At 36.5% G+C, this 15234-nt stretch overlaps 1 protein-coding gene across 2 annotated transcripts in view; it reads left to right on the forward strand.

Moving 5' to 3' along the window:
• RAP1B (RAP1B, member of RAS oncogene family) overlaps nucleotides 1-11287 on the forward strand; it is a 45530-nt gene extending 34243 nt beyond the window's left edge. For both annotated transcript variants that reach the window (XM_017522941.2, XM_037736476.1), the window contains exons 3-8: nucleotides 231-299; nucleotides 2437-2493; nucleotides 4304-4444; nucleotides 6437-6580; nucleotides 7311-7427; nucleotides 9967-11287. In XM_017522941.2, coding sequence (XP_017378430.1) covers nucleotides 231-299; nucleotides 2437-2493; nucleotides 4304-4444; nucleotides 6437-6580; nucleotides 7311-7397 — 498 coding nt within the window. In that variant the 3' untranslated portion in view covers nucleotides 7398-7427; nucleotides 9967-11287. The remainder of the gene's footprint in view (nucleotides 1-230; nucleotides 300-2436; nucleotides 2494-4303; nucleotides 4445-6436; nucleotides 6581-7310; nucleotides 7428-9966) is intronic.
• Nucleotides 11288-15234: the final 3947 nt, after the last annotated feature.

A 15234-nucleotide genomic window follows, 5' to 3' on the forward strand; every position in this document is an offset into this window, starting at 1 on the left:
AGACACTTTTATTATATGATCTCTAAACTTAGAATTACCCAATAAGGAGCATAATGGTCATTAATTTAAAAAGAAAACAGCTTTCTGAGGTAATTTTCTTATCAAATGTAGTACTGGCTGTGGTTTTTTTTATCCATGGTATAACTACCTATGTGAAATCAGTTTACAATTTAAAGATTGATTGTACTCTTTTCTTTAGAAATATAATGGTTTCTTAATTTTTTTTCCAGACTGTACAATTTGTTCAAGGAATTTTTGTTGAAAAATATGATCCTACGATAGAAGATTCTTATAGAAAGGTATATATTACTTTGGAAGGCTTTTTGCTTTTATTTTAATATAACACTATTTTTGCTTCATAATTATTGAATGTTTTATACAAAGGAGGATGGAGGATGGAGGCAGAGTTAATTTATAAAATTAGTGGGGGTCGGGCACAGTGACTCACATCTGTAATCCCAGCACTTTGACAGGCCAGGGCAAGTGGATCACCTTATGTTGGGTGTTCAAGACCAGCCTGACCAACATGGAGAAACCCTGTCTCTACTAAAAGAAAATTAGCTGGGCATGGTGGTGCTTGTAATCCCAGCTACTCGGGAGGCTAAGGCAGGAGAATCGCTTCAACCCAGGACGCAGAAGTTACGGCGAGCTGAGATTGCACCATTGCACTCCAACCTGGGCAACAAGAGTGAAACTCCGTCTCAAAAAAAAAATTAGTGGGAAAAGTTTACACTTATTTTCTGGCATTGTATATTTACCAGTTTAGGAGGATCATGAACACTCATACTCTCACACATTCCCAGAATTTTAAATTTATTCTGACCCTAAAATTGTAATTTGACACACAAGTTTTAAAGCGGACCATCCATTTCAAGTAGTAGCCGCCTGTTACTTCTAATCCCCCCCTACCTAGCAAGACTGATTACTCCTTATTTTTAACCTAGAGATAGATGGACACAAATCTCCCTAAGCTTTCTACTTATTAACCTATATTTGCTTGTGAAGCTTTGGTAGTAAGGAAGCAGTGCCACAGCTCACAATATAGGTTGAATATCCCTTATCCAAAATACTTGGGACCAGAAGTGTTTGAGATTTCAAATTTTTTTCCTGATTTTAGGATATTTGTATATAGATAATGAAATAGAATGGCATCCACATCTAAACAATTTATGGTTTCATATACATCTTATACACATAATCTTATATAATATTTTTAATACTCTTGTTCATGAAACAAAGTTTTGGCTGCATTTTGACTGTGACCTGTCACATGAGCTCATGTGTGGGAATGTTCCACTTGTAGTGTGATGTTCCACACATGGCTCAAAAAGTTTTGGATTTGGAACATTACAGTTTTTGAATTTTTAGATTAGGGATGCTCAGCCTATAGAAAGGTGAATTCCTGTGTCCAGTAACAGCATGTGACAATAAAACACTGTGTAGACATTTTTAAAGTAGTAGGGAAAGAGTTATCTCTCCACCTTTATGTAGCAGCCAGCCTGGCCCTGCTGTTGTACAAATACTGTGTTCCTCCCTCCATGTCCACAGTCTACTAAAAAAAATGGAAACTTTTTGGCAGCCCAGCTGTGAGACTGTATTACTCTTTTCTTTCTACATCTAATTCTAATACCTATTTTTTCTCCTAGGAAATAGTAGGTGGAAAGGGGTAACAGGGATATATGTGTAATTTATTTAATAGCTGTGGCAATGCTTCCTTACTACCAGAAATCTTGTTCCAGTATGGTGAGGCAATATAGTTATCTAGAGAAATAAGATGTATCTAAGTTTTATGGGGAGAATTGAGATAAACAAAATTACTTATGATATTGTTGGAACTATTGCTGGTTTTGTTTATTTACTAGAGCTATTTTGAAACTTTTTTTCTAGAATTAAGTGCTGAGAGATCCATATTGAGGCTAGATCTCGTAGGTTTCCCTGTGTTGACTTGAAAACACATGGCTTTGTTGCCGGGCGCGGTGGCTCAAGCCTGTAATCCCAGCACTTTGGGAGGCCGAGGCGGGTGGATCACGAGGTCAAGAGATCGAGACCATCCTGGTCAACATGGTGAAACCCCGTCTCTACTAAAAATACAAAAAATTAGCTGGGCATGGTGGTGCGTGCCTGTAATCCCAGCTACTCAGGAGGCTGAGGCAGGAGAATTGCCTGAACCCAGGAGGCGGAGGTTGCGGTGAGCCGAGATCGTGCCATTGCACTCCAGCCTGGGTAACATGAATGAAACTCCGTCTCAAAAAAAAAAAAGAAAACACATGGCTTTTGAACCTGATTACAATTTAGGGGTCTTTGAACCTTAATTACTTAGCTATTTTTCTTCCTGCTTATCTGTGTGTCTATTTTTGATACATGAGCTTTTGTGTATATTAAGGTAGTCTTATGTACATTTTAAAAATGAATTGTGTATTTTAATTTTTCTACCAGCAAGTTGAAGTAGATGCACAACAGTGTATGCTTGAAATCTTGGATACTGCAGGAACAGTAAGTACAACTAAATACCAAAGTGTATGCACCATTTATATAGTATTGACTTAATAAATGCTAGTACTCTTACAGACAAATACTAGTCAAGCTTATTTAAAAGTACTACTTGCAGCTGGTCTTGGTGGCGCACACCTTGGATCCCAGCACTTTGGGAGGCCAAGGTGGCCGGAACACTTGAGGGTCAGGAGAGACCAGCCTAGCCAACATGGCTAAATCGCATCTGTACCAGAAATACAGAAATTAGTCTGGCATGGTGGAACACGCCTGTAATCCCAGCTACTGAGGAGGCTGAGGCAGGAGAATCTCTTGAACCTAGGAGGTGGAAGTTACAGTGAGCAAAGACTGTGGAAGACTGTGCCACTGTACTCCAGCCTGGGTGAAAGAGCAAGTAAAAACGTACTAGTTGCTAAACTTTAAATCTTAAAGTTCTTTTTATTCTGTTGAATTTTTAATTTTATATTGACTGGGCACAGTGGCTCATGCCTGTAATCCCAGCACTTTGGAAGGCTGAGGTGGGTGGATCACTTGAGGTCAGGAGTTCAAGACCAGCCTGGCCAACACAATGAATCCCCATCTCTACTAAAAATACAAAAATTAGCCTGGTGTGGTGGTGTACACCTATTATAATCCCAGTTACCCAGGAGGCTGAGGCAGGAAAATAGTTTGAACCCGGGAGGCGGAGGTTGCAGTAAGCCAAGATCACGCCACTGCACTCCAACCTGGGCAACAGAGCAAGACTCTGTCTCGAAAAAAAAAAAAAAAAAATGTATATTGCACTTTTTGTAATTGCAGTGGGTCAGTTATTGAAAAGTTTAGAAAATGTGTTAGGAGGAAGATTTTCAGTCTCACTAGTACTTTTAAAACAGTATGTTACCATATTTCAGATAATATGGGCAAATATTCATTTCTCAGCAGTTGTATGAAATATTTTGATTGACGCTGAGCACGGTGGCTCATGCCTTGTAAACTCAGCACTCTTGGAAGCTGAGGTGGGCGGATCACCTGAGATCAGGAGTTCAAGACCAGCCTGGCCAACATGGTGAAACTCCATCTCTACTAAAATAGAAAAATTAGCCGGGGGCAGTGGCAGGCACCTGTAGTCCCAGCTACTCAGGAGGTTGAGGCAGGAGAATCACTTGAACCTTGGAGGCAGAGGTTGCAGTGAGCTAAGATTGTGCCACTGCACTCCAGCCTGGGCAACGGAGCGAGACTCCGTCTCAAAAAAAATTTTTTTGATTGGTATCTCTCCTCCTTCAACATATTTATAGACCAACTAGATTTGTAGGTATCTGAAGATGAAGGGAAGATTTGTTCTTGGTATATGGTATTCATTCAGCTAATGTTTGAGTACCTGATAGGTGCCCGGCACTGTGTTCTTGTCCTAACATGCTCACAGTTCAGTGAAGGAAAAGTAGTGTGGGAAGATGAGATGGTCTAGATATGTATCCTGATGGAGCCCTACAGAACTAGAGCATTTGAGCTATAGCTGTATAGATTAACTTGGCTGATACAGGTAGGGTGGTCTACACATTATATTTTAAAAGCTGCCTTTAGTAACTTTTGGGGACAGGATATTTCTGTTCCACTTGAGTATATTTTTTGTATATAAATCTACTTGGGTGTATTATTTTTAAATAAACCTATTTCCTAAAAGCCAATTTTTCAAATAGTATCTTGTCATAGATTATAACAAATGCTACATAATACTGCAATATTCTTCATTGAGCTATAATTACAGACTTTGAAAACTGCCAAGGTAACTGTCAAAACATTCTTGTTTTTTAATGTTCCTTTCTTTCTATTGTAGGAACAATTTACAGCAATGAGGGATTTGTACATGAAAAATGGGCAAGGCTTTGCATTAGTTTATTCCATCACAGCGCAGTCCACATTTAATGATTTACAAGACCTGAGAGAACAGATTCTTCGAGTTAAAGACACTGATGATGTAAGCTGACTTCCTAATAATTTTATTTCAAAACCTGATTATAATAGTAGTACAAGTCTAAATTTAAACTCATTTTAAAGCTCATGTATTTTGGTGAGGAGTGTTAGTTTTTTAAAAATTTTTCCTTGAAAGGCAAAAATGTATCTTTAATACTCATACATGTTTTCAAATATATATTGTGGAAAGTGAGAAATTTCCTCCTCTGCCATTATCCTGTGAAAATTAAATGTTATACCGTTGCTATTTTAAAATCATGCCTTTGGTTGAGAGGAGGGAGGGATATGGGAGACAACATTATTTATTAATAGAGTAAATTACATTCTGGCCACTTTTCTGATAGATCAAAATCCTTTCTTGAAAAAAGGTTTTTGTCTCACTACGTTGTCCATGCTGATCTCAAACTGGTGGCCTCAAGCAATCCTCCCACCTTAGTCAAAGAATTGGGTAATTACAGGCATGAGCCACACTGCACCTGGCTCTAAGAGCCTAACAAAAACCAACTATTGACAGAAAAGGAATAAAGTAATAATAATTTTTAAAGAAAGGCAACAAATACATTAGATTCTATCATTAGGTGTCTCTTAGAGTCTGCCATAATGGAGTTTAATCCGTTATCATACTATATATAGCAGTGGTTCTCAAAATTGATTTTGCATCAGAATCCTGTAGGACTAGTTAAGACAGACTTCTGGGCTGAAATCTCAGAGCAGCTAATTCAATAGATCTGCATTAGGGCCCAAGAATTTGCATTTCTAACAAGTTTCCAGGTGGTGTTGGTGATGCTTATCTGAGAACTGTAAGAACCAGGCTGGGCATAGCGGCTCATACCTCTAATCCTAGCACTTTGGGAGGCCAAGGTGGTGGATCCCCTGAGCTTAAGAGTTCAAGACGTCCCCGGGCAACACAGCAAAACCCCACCTCTGCCAGAAATAAAAAAAAAAAAAATTAGCCGGCATAGTGGTGCGTACCTGTGGTCCCAGCTTCTTTGGAGGCTGAGGTAGGAGGTTTGCTTAAGCCTGGGAGGTGGAGTTTGGCAGTGAGCCAAGATTGCACCACTGCACTCCAACCAGGGTGACAAAGTGAGACCCTGTCTTAAAAATAAATAAATAAATAAAATTTAAAAAGACTCACTGTACTGTAGTTTAATTATAGCAAATACTGTGAGAGCTGGGAGACACCCAATGTAAATGCTGTTATTTTCTGGACTTCTGAAACAAGGGAATTTGGGAGGACCCTACATAATTACAGCAACCTCAGGAAACATTTTTAAATTTGTAAATCCATTTAATAAGTGGTCTTGAATTTTAGTAAATTAAGTTTGATTGGCTTTTTAAATACAAGACTATAAGAAACTAAAAATTCTACTTTGGGAGCCTTCCAAATTTCCCCTTTTTGTGTTGTGCAATTGGGAATGCTTAGTTTAATAAATGCATGTCAGGAAACCAGAAAACTTGATGTTGATTCACATCCTAGAGAAACATTTTAAAATGCTAAAATATATTAGATTTTCACATAACACCCTTTGTACTTTCTTTTAAAAAGTTTGTATGTTTTGCTTACTATCAGTAGTTATAAGTCCATTATGATAAAATTCTAAAGTTTTTTCCCTCCATCTCTCATAACGGGATCATAGCTTGTTTTGTCAAATTTTTATGTAAAGGTGTCTTATTTATGTCTACATTGACTAGGTTGTGTTCATTTTACTTAATATATATATAAGAGTTTTCTTTCTCTTATTTTGGAGTTATCGTTTGACATTTCCATGAAAAGAGAAGGTAGTGGAGATAATTGACATCAAAGTTAATATGTTTGTGTTACAAATTGTAAGGTTTTTATGTTTTACCTGTAAATTTCATTATGCATTATTAATTTAATATTTTTTGTGGCATTATATGAAAAGTAATTCTTAGATTTGACTCAGAATTCTTTTGATTTGATTCATATAGCATATTTACTTACTACTTATTTTTACTTTCACAAATGTATTTTTAGGTTCCAATGATTCTTGTTGGTAATAAGTGTGACTTGGAAGATGAAAGAGTTGTAGGGAAGGAACAAGGTCAAAATCTAGCAAGACAGTGGAACAACTGTGCATTCTTAGAATCTTCTGCAAAATCAAAAATAAATGTTAATGAGGTATGGTCAAATATACTTTTACAATGGCTCTTCATTTGAAGTACTACCCTGAAGATTAATGGAAAATGTGTGTGTGTCTTAACCCCAAGTTAGCATGTACTCAGTGATGTGTTGATGTTATAGGCAAAAAAAAACCAAAAAAACAAAAACAACAAAAAAAAACTGTTTTATATATATATATATATATATATATATATATATATACACACACACATGCATGTAGTAAATAATACTATTTTAGTCTTTTTATTAAATACTAGTACATTGATATGTACCCTAAAAAAGGAAGATTGGACAGTAAAGACAGATTAAGACTTCAGGCATATGAAGGATGTTATGTAAAAGATAGAGGCTAAAATTCCGAAAGGTATGCATGGTTCCTGAAAAGCTCCAAGTCATGTTGTAGAACAAAAACTTACAGTTTTAAAGAGGAGCAAAGGATTTTCTCTTTGTGTGATGGTAAATGTTCCAATTGAATTAAGATAAGATCTCTGTAGCTCCCTCAACTAAGTCCTTACTTTAAAGAGCACAGTATTAACACTCACCCAAAAAAAGAGCTTGGCAGTTATAACACCTGACTTTATTCTCATTTCTTAGCTGAACAGAATAGTTGCTTTCTGGGGATTAATTTATATCCATGGAAATTTCTGGTTTTTTTCAGTTTACTTTTTTCATTTGCGGGGAATGGGGTGTTTCTCCTATAAATTAAAACAAATTAATGTATTTGCAGATCTTTTATGATCTAGTGCGGCAAATTAACAGAAAAACTCCAGTGCCTGGGAAGGCTCGCAAAAAGTCGTCATGTCAGCTGCTTTAATAAACTAAATGCATTGTAGCTCTGAGCCAGGTATGTTCATTTATCTTTCCTCAACTTTTAATCACTCAACCTTATTAAGGGTACTCTCAGGAAAGCGAGTATGGAATTCACTATACTGGTACTAAAAAATAAATGGCTTACTTTAGTTTTATAGGATATTCATTAGTTAGTATGGTATCTTATTAAAATAATTATTTCATTTACTTATCATAAGTAAGGTATTCCACATACATTTTTTTTTGTCTGTTTTGTTTTTTGTTTTTTTGTTTTTTTGTTTTTGAGTCTTGCTGTGTCACCTAGGCCGGCGTGCAGTGGCACAATCTTGGCTCACTGAAAATTCTGCCTCCCAGGTTCAAGCGATTCTCCTGCCTCAGCCTCCCAACTAGCTAGGATTACAGGCATGCACCACCATTCCCAGCTAATTTTTGTATTTTTAGTAGAGACAGGGTTTCACCATGTTGGCCAAGCTGGTCTAGAACTCCTGACCTCAAGTAATCTGCCCGCCGCCTTGGCCTCCCAAAGTGCTGGGATTACAGGCGTGAGTCACCACGCCCAAGTGAATATTCTAAATAAGTTCATTCAGTATACTGGTTGGTGCTGGCAATATAATGGTGAATAAGATAAGACCAACCGTCTCTCCTTGACTCTTAATTACTTTAAGCTGATTAAGATATACTGAAAGAGAAAGATAATTGCAAAACATGATAAATGCTGTAATAGGATAAATACAGGGTAGTATTGCTAATGAAAACCCCTGACATGGCCAGGTACAGTTGTTCATGCCTATAATCCTAGAACTTTGGGAGGCTGAGGTAGGATTGCTTGAGGCAAGGAGTTCAAGACCAGTTTTGGCAGCATATCTAGACCCTGCCTCTAATTTAAAATACATGTTCATCATGTGCCAGTCACTTTTTTTTCCCTTCAGTTTAAGTTCTAGGGAACACGTGCAGATGTACTGGTTTGTCACATAGGTAAACGTGTACCATGGTGGTTTGCTGCACAGATCTCCATCAGTGCTTGGCACATAATTAACACTCAACTCTTAGCTACTGCTGATGGTTTCCTCTTCAGCTGTCATTAAACTGTTAATTTATTGTACCCTTATTCTTGAGAACTTTTGACATTTCTGACTCTTGTTTCTTCCTATGTTAATGGACCCAATACTGCCATAGCATTTTGATTCTGTATCTTTTTAGAGTTTTTGTTCCTACCTTCCTTCTAGGGCTTTCTGTTTAGTGATATCCCCTCTCATTCTGATGTCCCATAATTCCTGACCACATGCCCATTCTTAGCAGACGCTTCCATCTGTCCTTTCTAATTTGCAACAGTCTGCTAGGATTTAGAAAACTTGATTGCAAACCTCATTCAGACTCAGAATGAGGACCAAAAGTTCTAGGCATTTGTGAGAATTATTTCAGCAGCCACATCTATATTAACAATTCTTCTGACTTGTAAGAAATCTAATCACCAAAAAAATAAATAGGAAACATTTTTTTAGCCCAGGCATGTATGCAGAAAATTATTCAAAGTAAGTACATATTTAACTGAGTTCTAAGTTTACTTTTACATCACTCAGAAATTTTTTAAAAAGCTTTAATTACATATGATTTTAGTATAATATCAGCCTTTTCTGACATCACTCTTTTTTTTTTTTTTTTTTGGAGACGGAGTTTCGCTCTTGTTACCCAGGCTGGAGTGCAATGGCGCAATCTCGGCTCACCACAACCTCCGCCTCCTGGGCTCAGGCAATTCTCCTGCCTCAGCCTCCTGAGTAGCTGGGACTACAGGCACGCGCCACCATGCCCAGCTAATTTTTTGTAGTTTTAGTAGAGACGGGGTTTCACCATGTTGACCAGGATGGTCTTGATCTCTTGACCTTGTGATCCACCCGCCTCGGCCTCCCAAAGTGCTGGGATTACAGGCTTGAGCCACCGCGCCCGGCCTTCTGACATCATTCTTAATAGAATGTTTAAACGTGGAATTAGAAAATATATAACGTAATTGTAAACCTGTAAAACACCATCATGAAATAAATTCTGTTTGCTTCTCTGAATGTGCTTAAGCCACTCTTATTGGAAGAATGTGGAAGAAAGATCTTGATTATTGATGTTAGAAACCTGGGTTAGATGTGCATTCTATATTGATGATGTAATTCTAGGATTGTGAAAACACAGGATTACCCATTTTGTTAATATTGCTGACTTTTTAATCCTAATTCTAATAAGGTTGACTTGACTTAAAATTTTAATGTGATTTTTTTCCCCCTTTTTAATCTTTGGAAAGTAACGCACAAAAATTTGTGCAAAGTTACTTTCCCTTGCTGTTACTAAGATTTTCCATTTAACTGAGTTTCAGAAGAGCAGCAGAATAGACTTCATCTTTTTGGAATGAAAAGATGAAAAGGTCTGTGACGAATTGTGGTAAATTGCCACTAATGTGTTGACTAGAACAAGAGCCTAGATTATATTCATTTCTAACACTTTTAAGACTTTTTTTCTTAACCATTTCCTTTTGGGTCTTTATTTTTTTCCAGCCCGTTTTTAATTAATTTTTTTTTTCCTTTTGACAGGTCTGAAGAACTGTTGCCCAATTCAACAGTGCCAGCATTCCAACTTTGTTAAACCTACCAACATCTTAAATGGACTTTCCTGTGGTGGTACCCTTTAAGAGGCGGATGAAAGCTACTATATCAGTTTGCACATTCTAATCACTTTCCAGTATCACAAGAGAGATTTTTACTTATATAATAGTCCTAGAGTATGCCGCTGGTAAAACCAGAGGCTACATCCAGTATTATTGCTAAGAGACGTTCTTCATCCACCAATGTTGTACATGTATGAAAATGGTGTACTGTATACTTTAACATGCCCCATACTTTGTATTGGAGAGTACAATAATGTAAATCCTAAAAGCACCACTATTTTAGCATAATAAAAGAAAGTCCAAAGAGCTCCTATATAGACTACTCCAGATAACTTCGCTTCTTTGATACTTGTAGCTTATTGTAATTTTTTTTAAGAAATTCAAGGTCATTATTATTGTACAAAATAAGCGCTTTGATTAACACAGCTATATAGTTTTTTTAATTTTTAAAAAACCTGTGGAGACAGTGATCTTGTCTTTAAAATATGATAGTCCTTTCAGTATAATGTCTTAGATTAAAGACGTTGCCTTTAATATCTGTTGGGAAGGAAATGTCCAGACTTTTCAAATCTCTTATTATATGTTTCCTTTTTTGTTTACATAGGGAACAATGTTTATAGTCGTGTGTACAGTGGGGGTCTACAACAAGAAGTGTATATTTTCAAACAATTTTTTAATGATTTAACAATTTTTGTAAATCATTTTCAGGCTTCTGCAGCTGTAGATTCTCACTGTGAATCCCTTGCTTGCTCATGCATAAGTGTATTTGCAATACCAAATATACAGGTTTAGTATTTTTGCCTGTTAGTGATTGTTTCACATGTGTAACGTTTTGGTTGAGATGTTAAATGGTGGACAAGTACTGTGGATGTGAATGTGGGAAGTAATTTTAATCATATGTAATTGGTCACAAGGCCTAATTTGCAGTAACTATTGCTGTTTTATTTAACAATGCCTTGTTGCTTTGTATGCATTAACGTTTGGATGTAAAGATTGTGTGTCTATCCAACAGGGAGCCACAGTATTTAAATTGACCAACCTAATGTTACAACTACTTTGAGGTGGCCAAATGTAAACTAAAAGCCTTAATTAAAGTGGTGCAATTTTGTATAACTTAGCATCAGTAGTTCAATAAATTTGGATTGCCATGCAAGGGCTTGCATTATAATTACTTGCCACTTGAATGTGTTTTGTGTAATGTTTTAACAGTGCTAGTAAATAAATATGGGTTTACCCTGGTTTTAATTTTAATAGGTGCGTTTTACACAGCGTGGTTTCATAATTTAACATTTGGGCAAGCCAGACTCATTAATGACAGGAATGATAAGTAGGCAGGGCATTTCTGATATTGTTTGAATATACACATAACCATCTTTTGAACTTTTCCTTGAAATAATTTTGTAAATCAAGCAGTTATTATGAACAAATGCCTTTGGGTAATGTTTAGCAGCTCTTTGAGGAGGTAAAAGAGGAATGATGTAAAACTTGATGGATGTTACACTATGGATTTTTTTAAATATAGTAATGAAGTTAGAATATTAAATAGATTAATCTAACCAGATTAATCTGGTTTTAAAAATCTTTGAGTGATGTAAACTCAAGCACTACTTTTTAGAGAATAGATATTTTTCTTAAATGTGCTATCATTAAATTATTGTGTAAGAATTGAATTCTTATAGAATTGTAAAAATATATATATGTAAAAAAATTGTAAAGAAGCTCTTAACACAAACTTTTTCAAAGTATTTGCCAGCCACTGGAGCAATTAATTAGTGATACTATCTAATAAAGGGGTATCTGCTAATCCCCTAAATACATGCTGTTTGATACATTTTTAAAGGGTTTCAGGTTAAGAAGAAAAAAGTCATTATTTCCACAAAGAGACTTGTTTGGGCAGAACTGGTTTTATTTATACTTATTTGGGGAAAAAAATAAGCCCAAAAATCTGGGACAGTGAAACACTAAAATTACTTCAATTTACTGTGTTCTGTTACATCCATTGAGAATACTGCCATTAATTCAATAATTACTTTTAATAAATGTTTGCTTCCTACCAGCTATGTACCAGGCACAATTCTAGACTGTTAAGAACAGCTATAAATATTCAGTCATTGGACAAATAAATTTAAGTACTTAAGTGTCAAAAATTGTTGTAGGCCTAAGGATATAGCAGCAACCAAGAGCTGCCCTCCTACAATTTATATTCTATTGAAAAGTTTCTCAACCTCAGCACTATTGATGTTTTATGTTTGATAATATATTCTGGTGACTCTCCTGTACATTATAGGAATTTTAATATTTGCCCACTAGATGCCATTAACCCCACCCCAGCCTCCAAGCTGTGACAACCAAAAATGTTTCCAGCCATTGCCAGATGTCCTCTAGTTGGATTATTGGGGGATGAGAGGGGTGAACTTGGGGGGTAAAATCACCCTAGTTAAGAACTGCTCTGGTGGGAAACCATATTAGTTGCAGATGAGTCTTAGGGTTACAAGATGGATGGTTTACTATAGTGAATAAGAATATGAACTTTGGAGCCAGACTTCCTGGGTTTCTAATCCCAGCTCTTCCACTTCTTGCTATGTGCCTTTGGTTGGGTATCTTGGTTTCCTCATCTGTAAAATGAAAATGATAAAACCTACTTCATAGGACTTACAGTGAAATGAATGCCAGTGCTATTCTCTAGGTCAAAAAATATATATGTAATTTCTTCTTTTTTTAATGCTGATAGGAATAAGGCTGTGGTTTGCCAAAAAGTACCATTTTCTCCTATACAAAATAGTAACTGCAGTTTAGGAACACAACTCACGTAGACGGACTTTTCTCGTGCTTAATGGGAAAATACTAAAATAACTGAGTCAGAAAAGGCACAAGTTCCTTTTCACGTCCCCAAGGATACTTGGAGAAACTTCAGTTTTAGGAGAAAAGCAGAGTGGTTTTCACTTACATTTTTCTAAAAAGTATAAAAGCCCTGTATTGACTTCCTTGTTGATTCAGTTGTTTTTCTTAAATGTAAATAGGTCATCTTTATGTGAGCATTACGAATAGAAATTTTTAAAATTCCATTTATGAAATGAAGTTTTGCCTTTTTCAAAAAACATCATCTCATCTTTAGTTGTGGGACAGCAAACTTAGAACCAAAACTCATCACTACAACTTTTGAGGCAAACCCTTAATCTGTGTTTTCATTGAATTTAATCCATCTGTTGTTGTCTTTTTAAATCTTGGAAATGTAAAATGGGAATAATCGTGTTTTACAATTAATACTCTTACTACTTTTACCTTAGAAACCTTAAAAGTGTTTGCAGGCTTGTCTCATAATCTATCAGTGAGCCTTAATATTGTGATGTGTAAGACTCAAATTTTTTTTTAAACAATTTTGACAGCCTGGGCAACATAGTGAGACCCCATCTCTTAAAGAAAAAATTGTTTTTAATTAGCTGAGCATGGTGGTACACATCTGTACCTGTAGCCCCAGCTATTCAGGAGGATTGCTTGAGCCCAGGAGATTGAGTAAAAAGTATTCCGTGTTACACATATTTTAAACTTGCTTCCTTAAAATATCCCTGTTGATGGCCTGCAGGTTACTGACCTTAGGAATTATAGGCTTCATCCAAAATTAGGGATACCAACCTGATTTTTGTATGTAAGAATCAAATTCCATTCAGTATTATCTACTGTGTTCCAGGTGCTGTTTACAATACTAGAGGTACAGCAGGGATGTTCTGCCCACAAGGGGGAAAACAGCAAATGAACAAAGTTCTACTGGTAACAGTCCATTTGAGAAAATTTTAATGATTTTAGAAAAGTGAGCTATCATTTTTCATACATGTAAATTTTTTTTCTTCATAGGTAATCAGTGATTTTTCTGATTTCACCAAAAGCGTACAAAGACAATTTATACTATGTTGTTTTTAATACCATAGTAAAATTACAGGTTAAACCTGTAGTTTAACCTGACTTTCCTTACAGACCCACATAAATGAGATGATTATACAAATTCAGCATGTGGGTCAAAATGCAGTTTTTTTCTGAAAAAAACAGCACATATAGATATTAACAGCATTTTTAAGTCAGAAGGTTTCAGTTTTTAGATAGGCAGAGATCAAAAGCCTTTAATGTTTTTGTCATCTGCTATTATTACCCATTCAAATTTCTATTTATAGTCTGGTAGTTATGTCCCTTGTGAGCACTAATTTCAGAACAAGAAATTCTTACTGTCAAACTAATGTGCAGTGCACTAGGCTTGGGCCAGAGGGGAGCAGAACGGAGTAAATTATATAATAAATCCTGTCTCTGTCCTGGCTTGGTGGCTCACGCCTGCAATTCCAACACTTTGGGAGGCTGAGATGGGTGGATCGCTGGAGGCCAGGAGTTTGAGACAAGCCTGGCCAACAGGCTTGAAACCCCATCTCTATTAATGCAAAAATTCTATGGTTGTGGTGGTGTGTGCCTTTAATCCCAGCTACTCAGGAGGCTGAGGCAGGAGAATCACTTGAACCTGGGAGGCAGAGGTTGCAGTGATCTGAGATCACACCACTGCACTCCAGCCTGGGCAGCAGAGTAAGAAGAAGCTTTGCAAAACAACAACAACAACAAAAAAACATTCATTCTCTGCTGGCAAGGTGTTGAACAAAGTCAATTGGGGGGAAGACTAGTCAAATAAACTATCAAATCTAATAACTTATCTAACCATGGGTGGCTCTTGTTCTATTATCCATACTAAAGCAAGTGACTGATTCATTGTAAAAACTGTGTTTTGTAAAATATATGGACTGTTTGATTTATATTCTCAACTATTACATTTAGTTGACCATTAACAGGTCAATGTTAATTAGATTTCCTCGGCAAATCAACCAATGATGAAAAACTATGTAGCTGGCAGAAAAAAAAATTAGTGGATGTGGTGCTGCTTGCCTGTAATCCCAGCTACTTGGGAGGCTAAGGCAGGAGGAACTCTTGAGTCCTAGTGGTTTGAGGCTAGCACGGGCAACATACGGAGACCCTGTCTCTTAAAAAAGAAAAAAGTATCTTTCCCTACTGGAAATGGAATAGAATCGGAGGGGTATGGTTCAGTAGGTGTTATGGGGAGCCCTCTACTGTCCTAAAAGAGACTTAATAGTAAATATTAATATAACTAAAGCAACAGATTTGCTAGCTGGGCGAAAGAACCCAGAGAAGGGTAATGGTAGAG

The sequence above is a fragment of the Cebus imitator genome, unplaced genomic scaffold (genome assembly GCF_001604975.1).
Source record: "Cebus imitator isolate Cc_AM_T3 unplaced genomic scaffold, Cebus_imitator-1.0 Scaffold25, whole genome shotgun sequence".
Lineage (NCBI taxonomy): Eukaryota > Metazoa > Chordata > Mammalia > Primates > Cebidae > Cebus > Cebus imitator.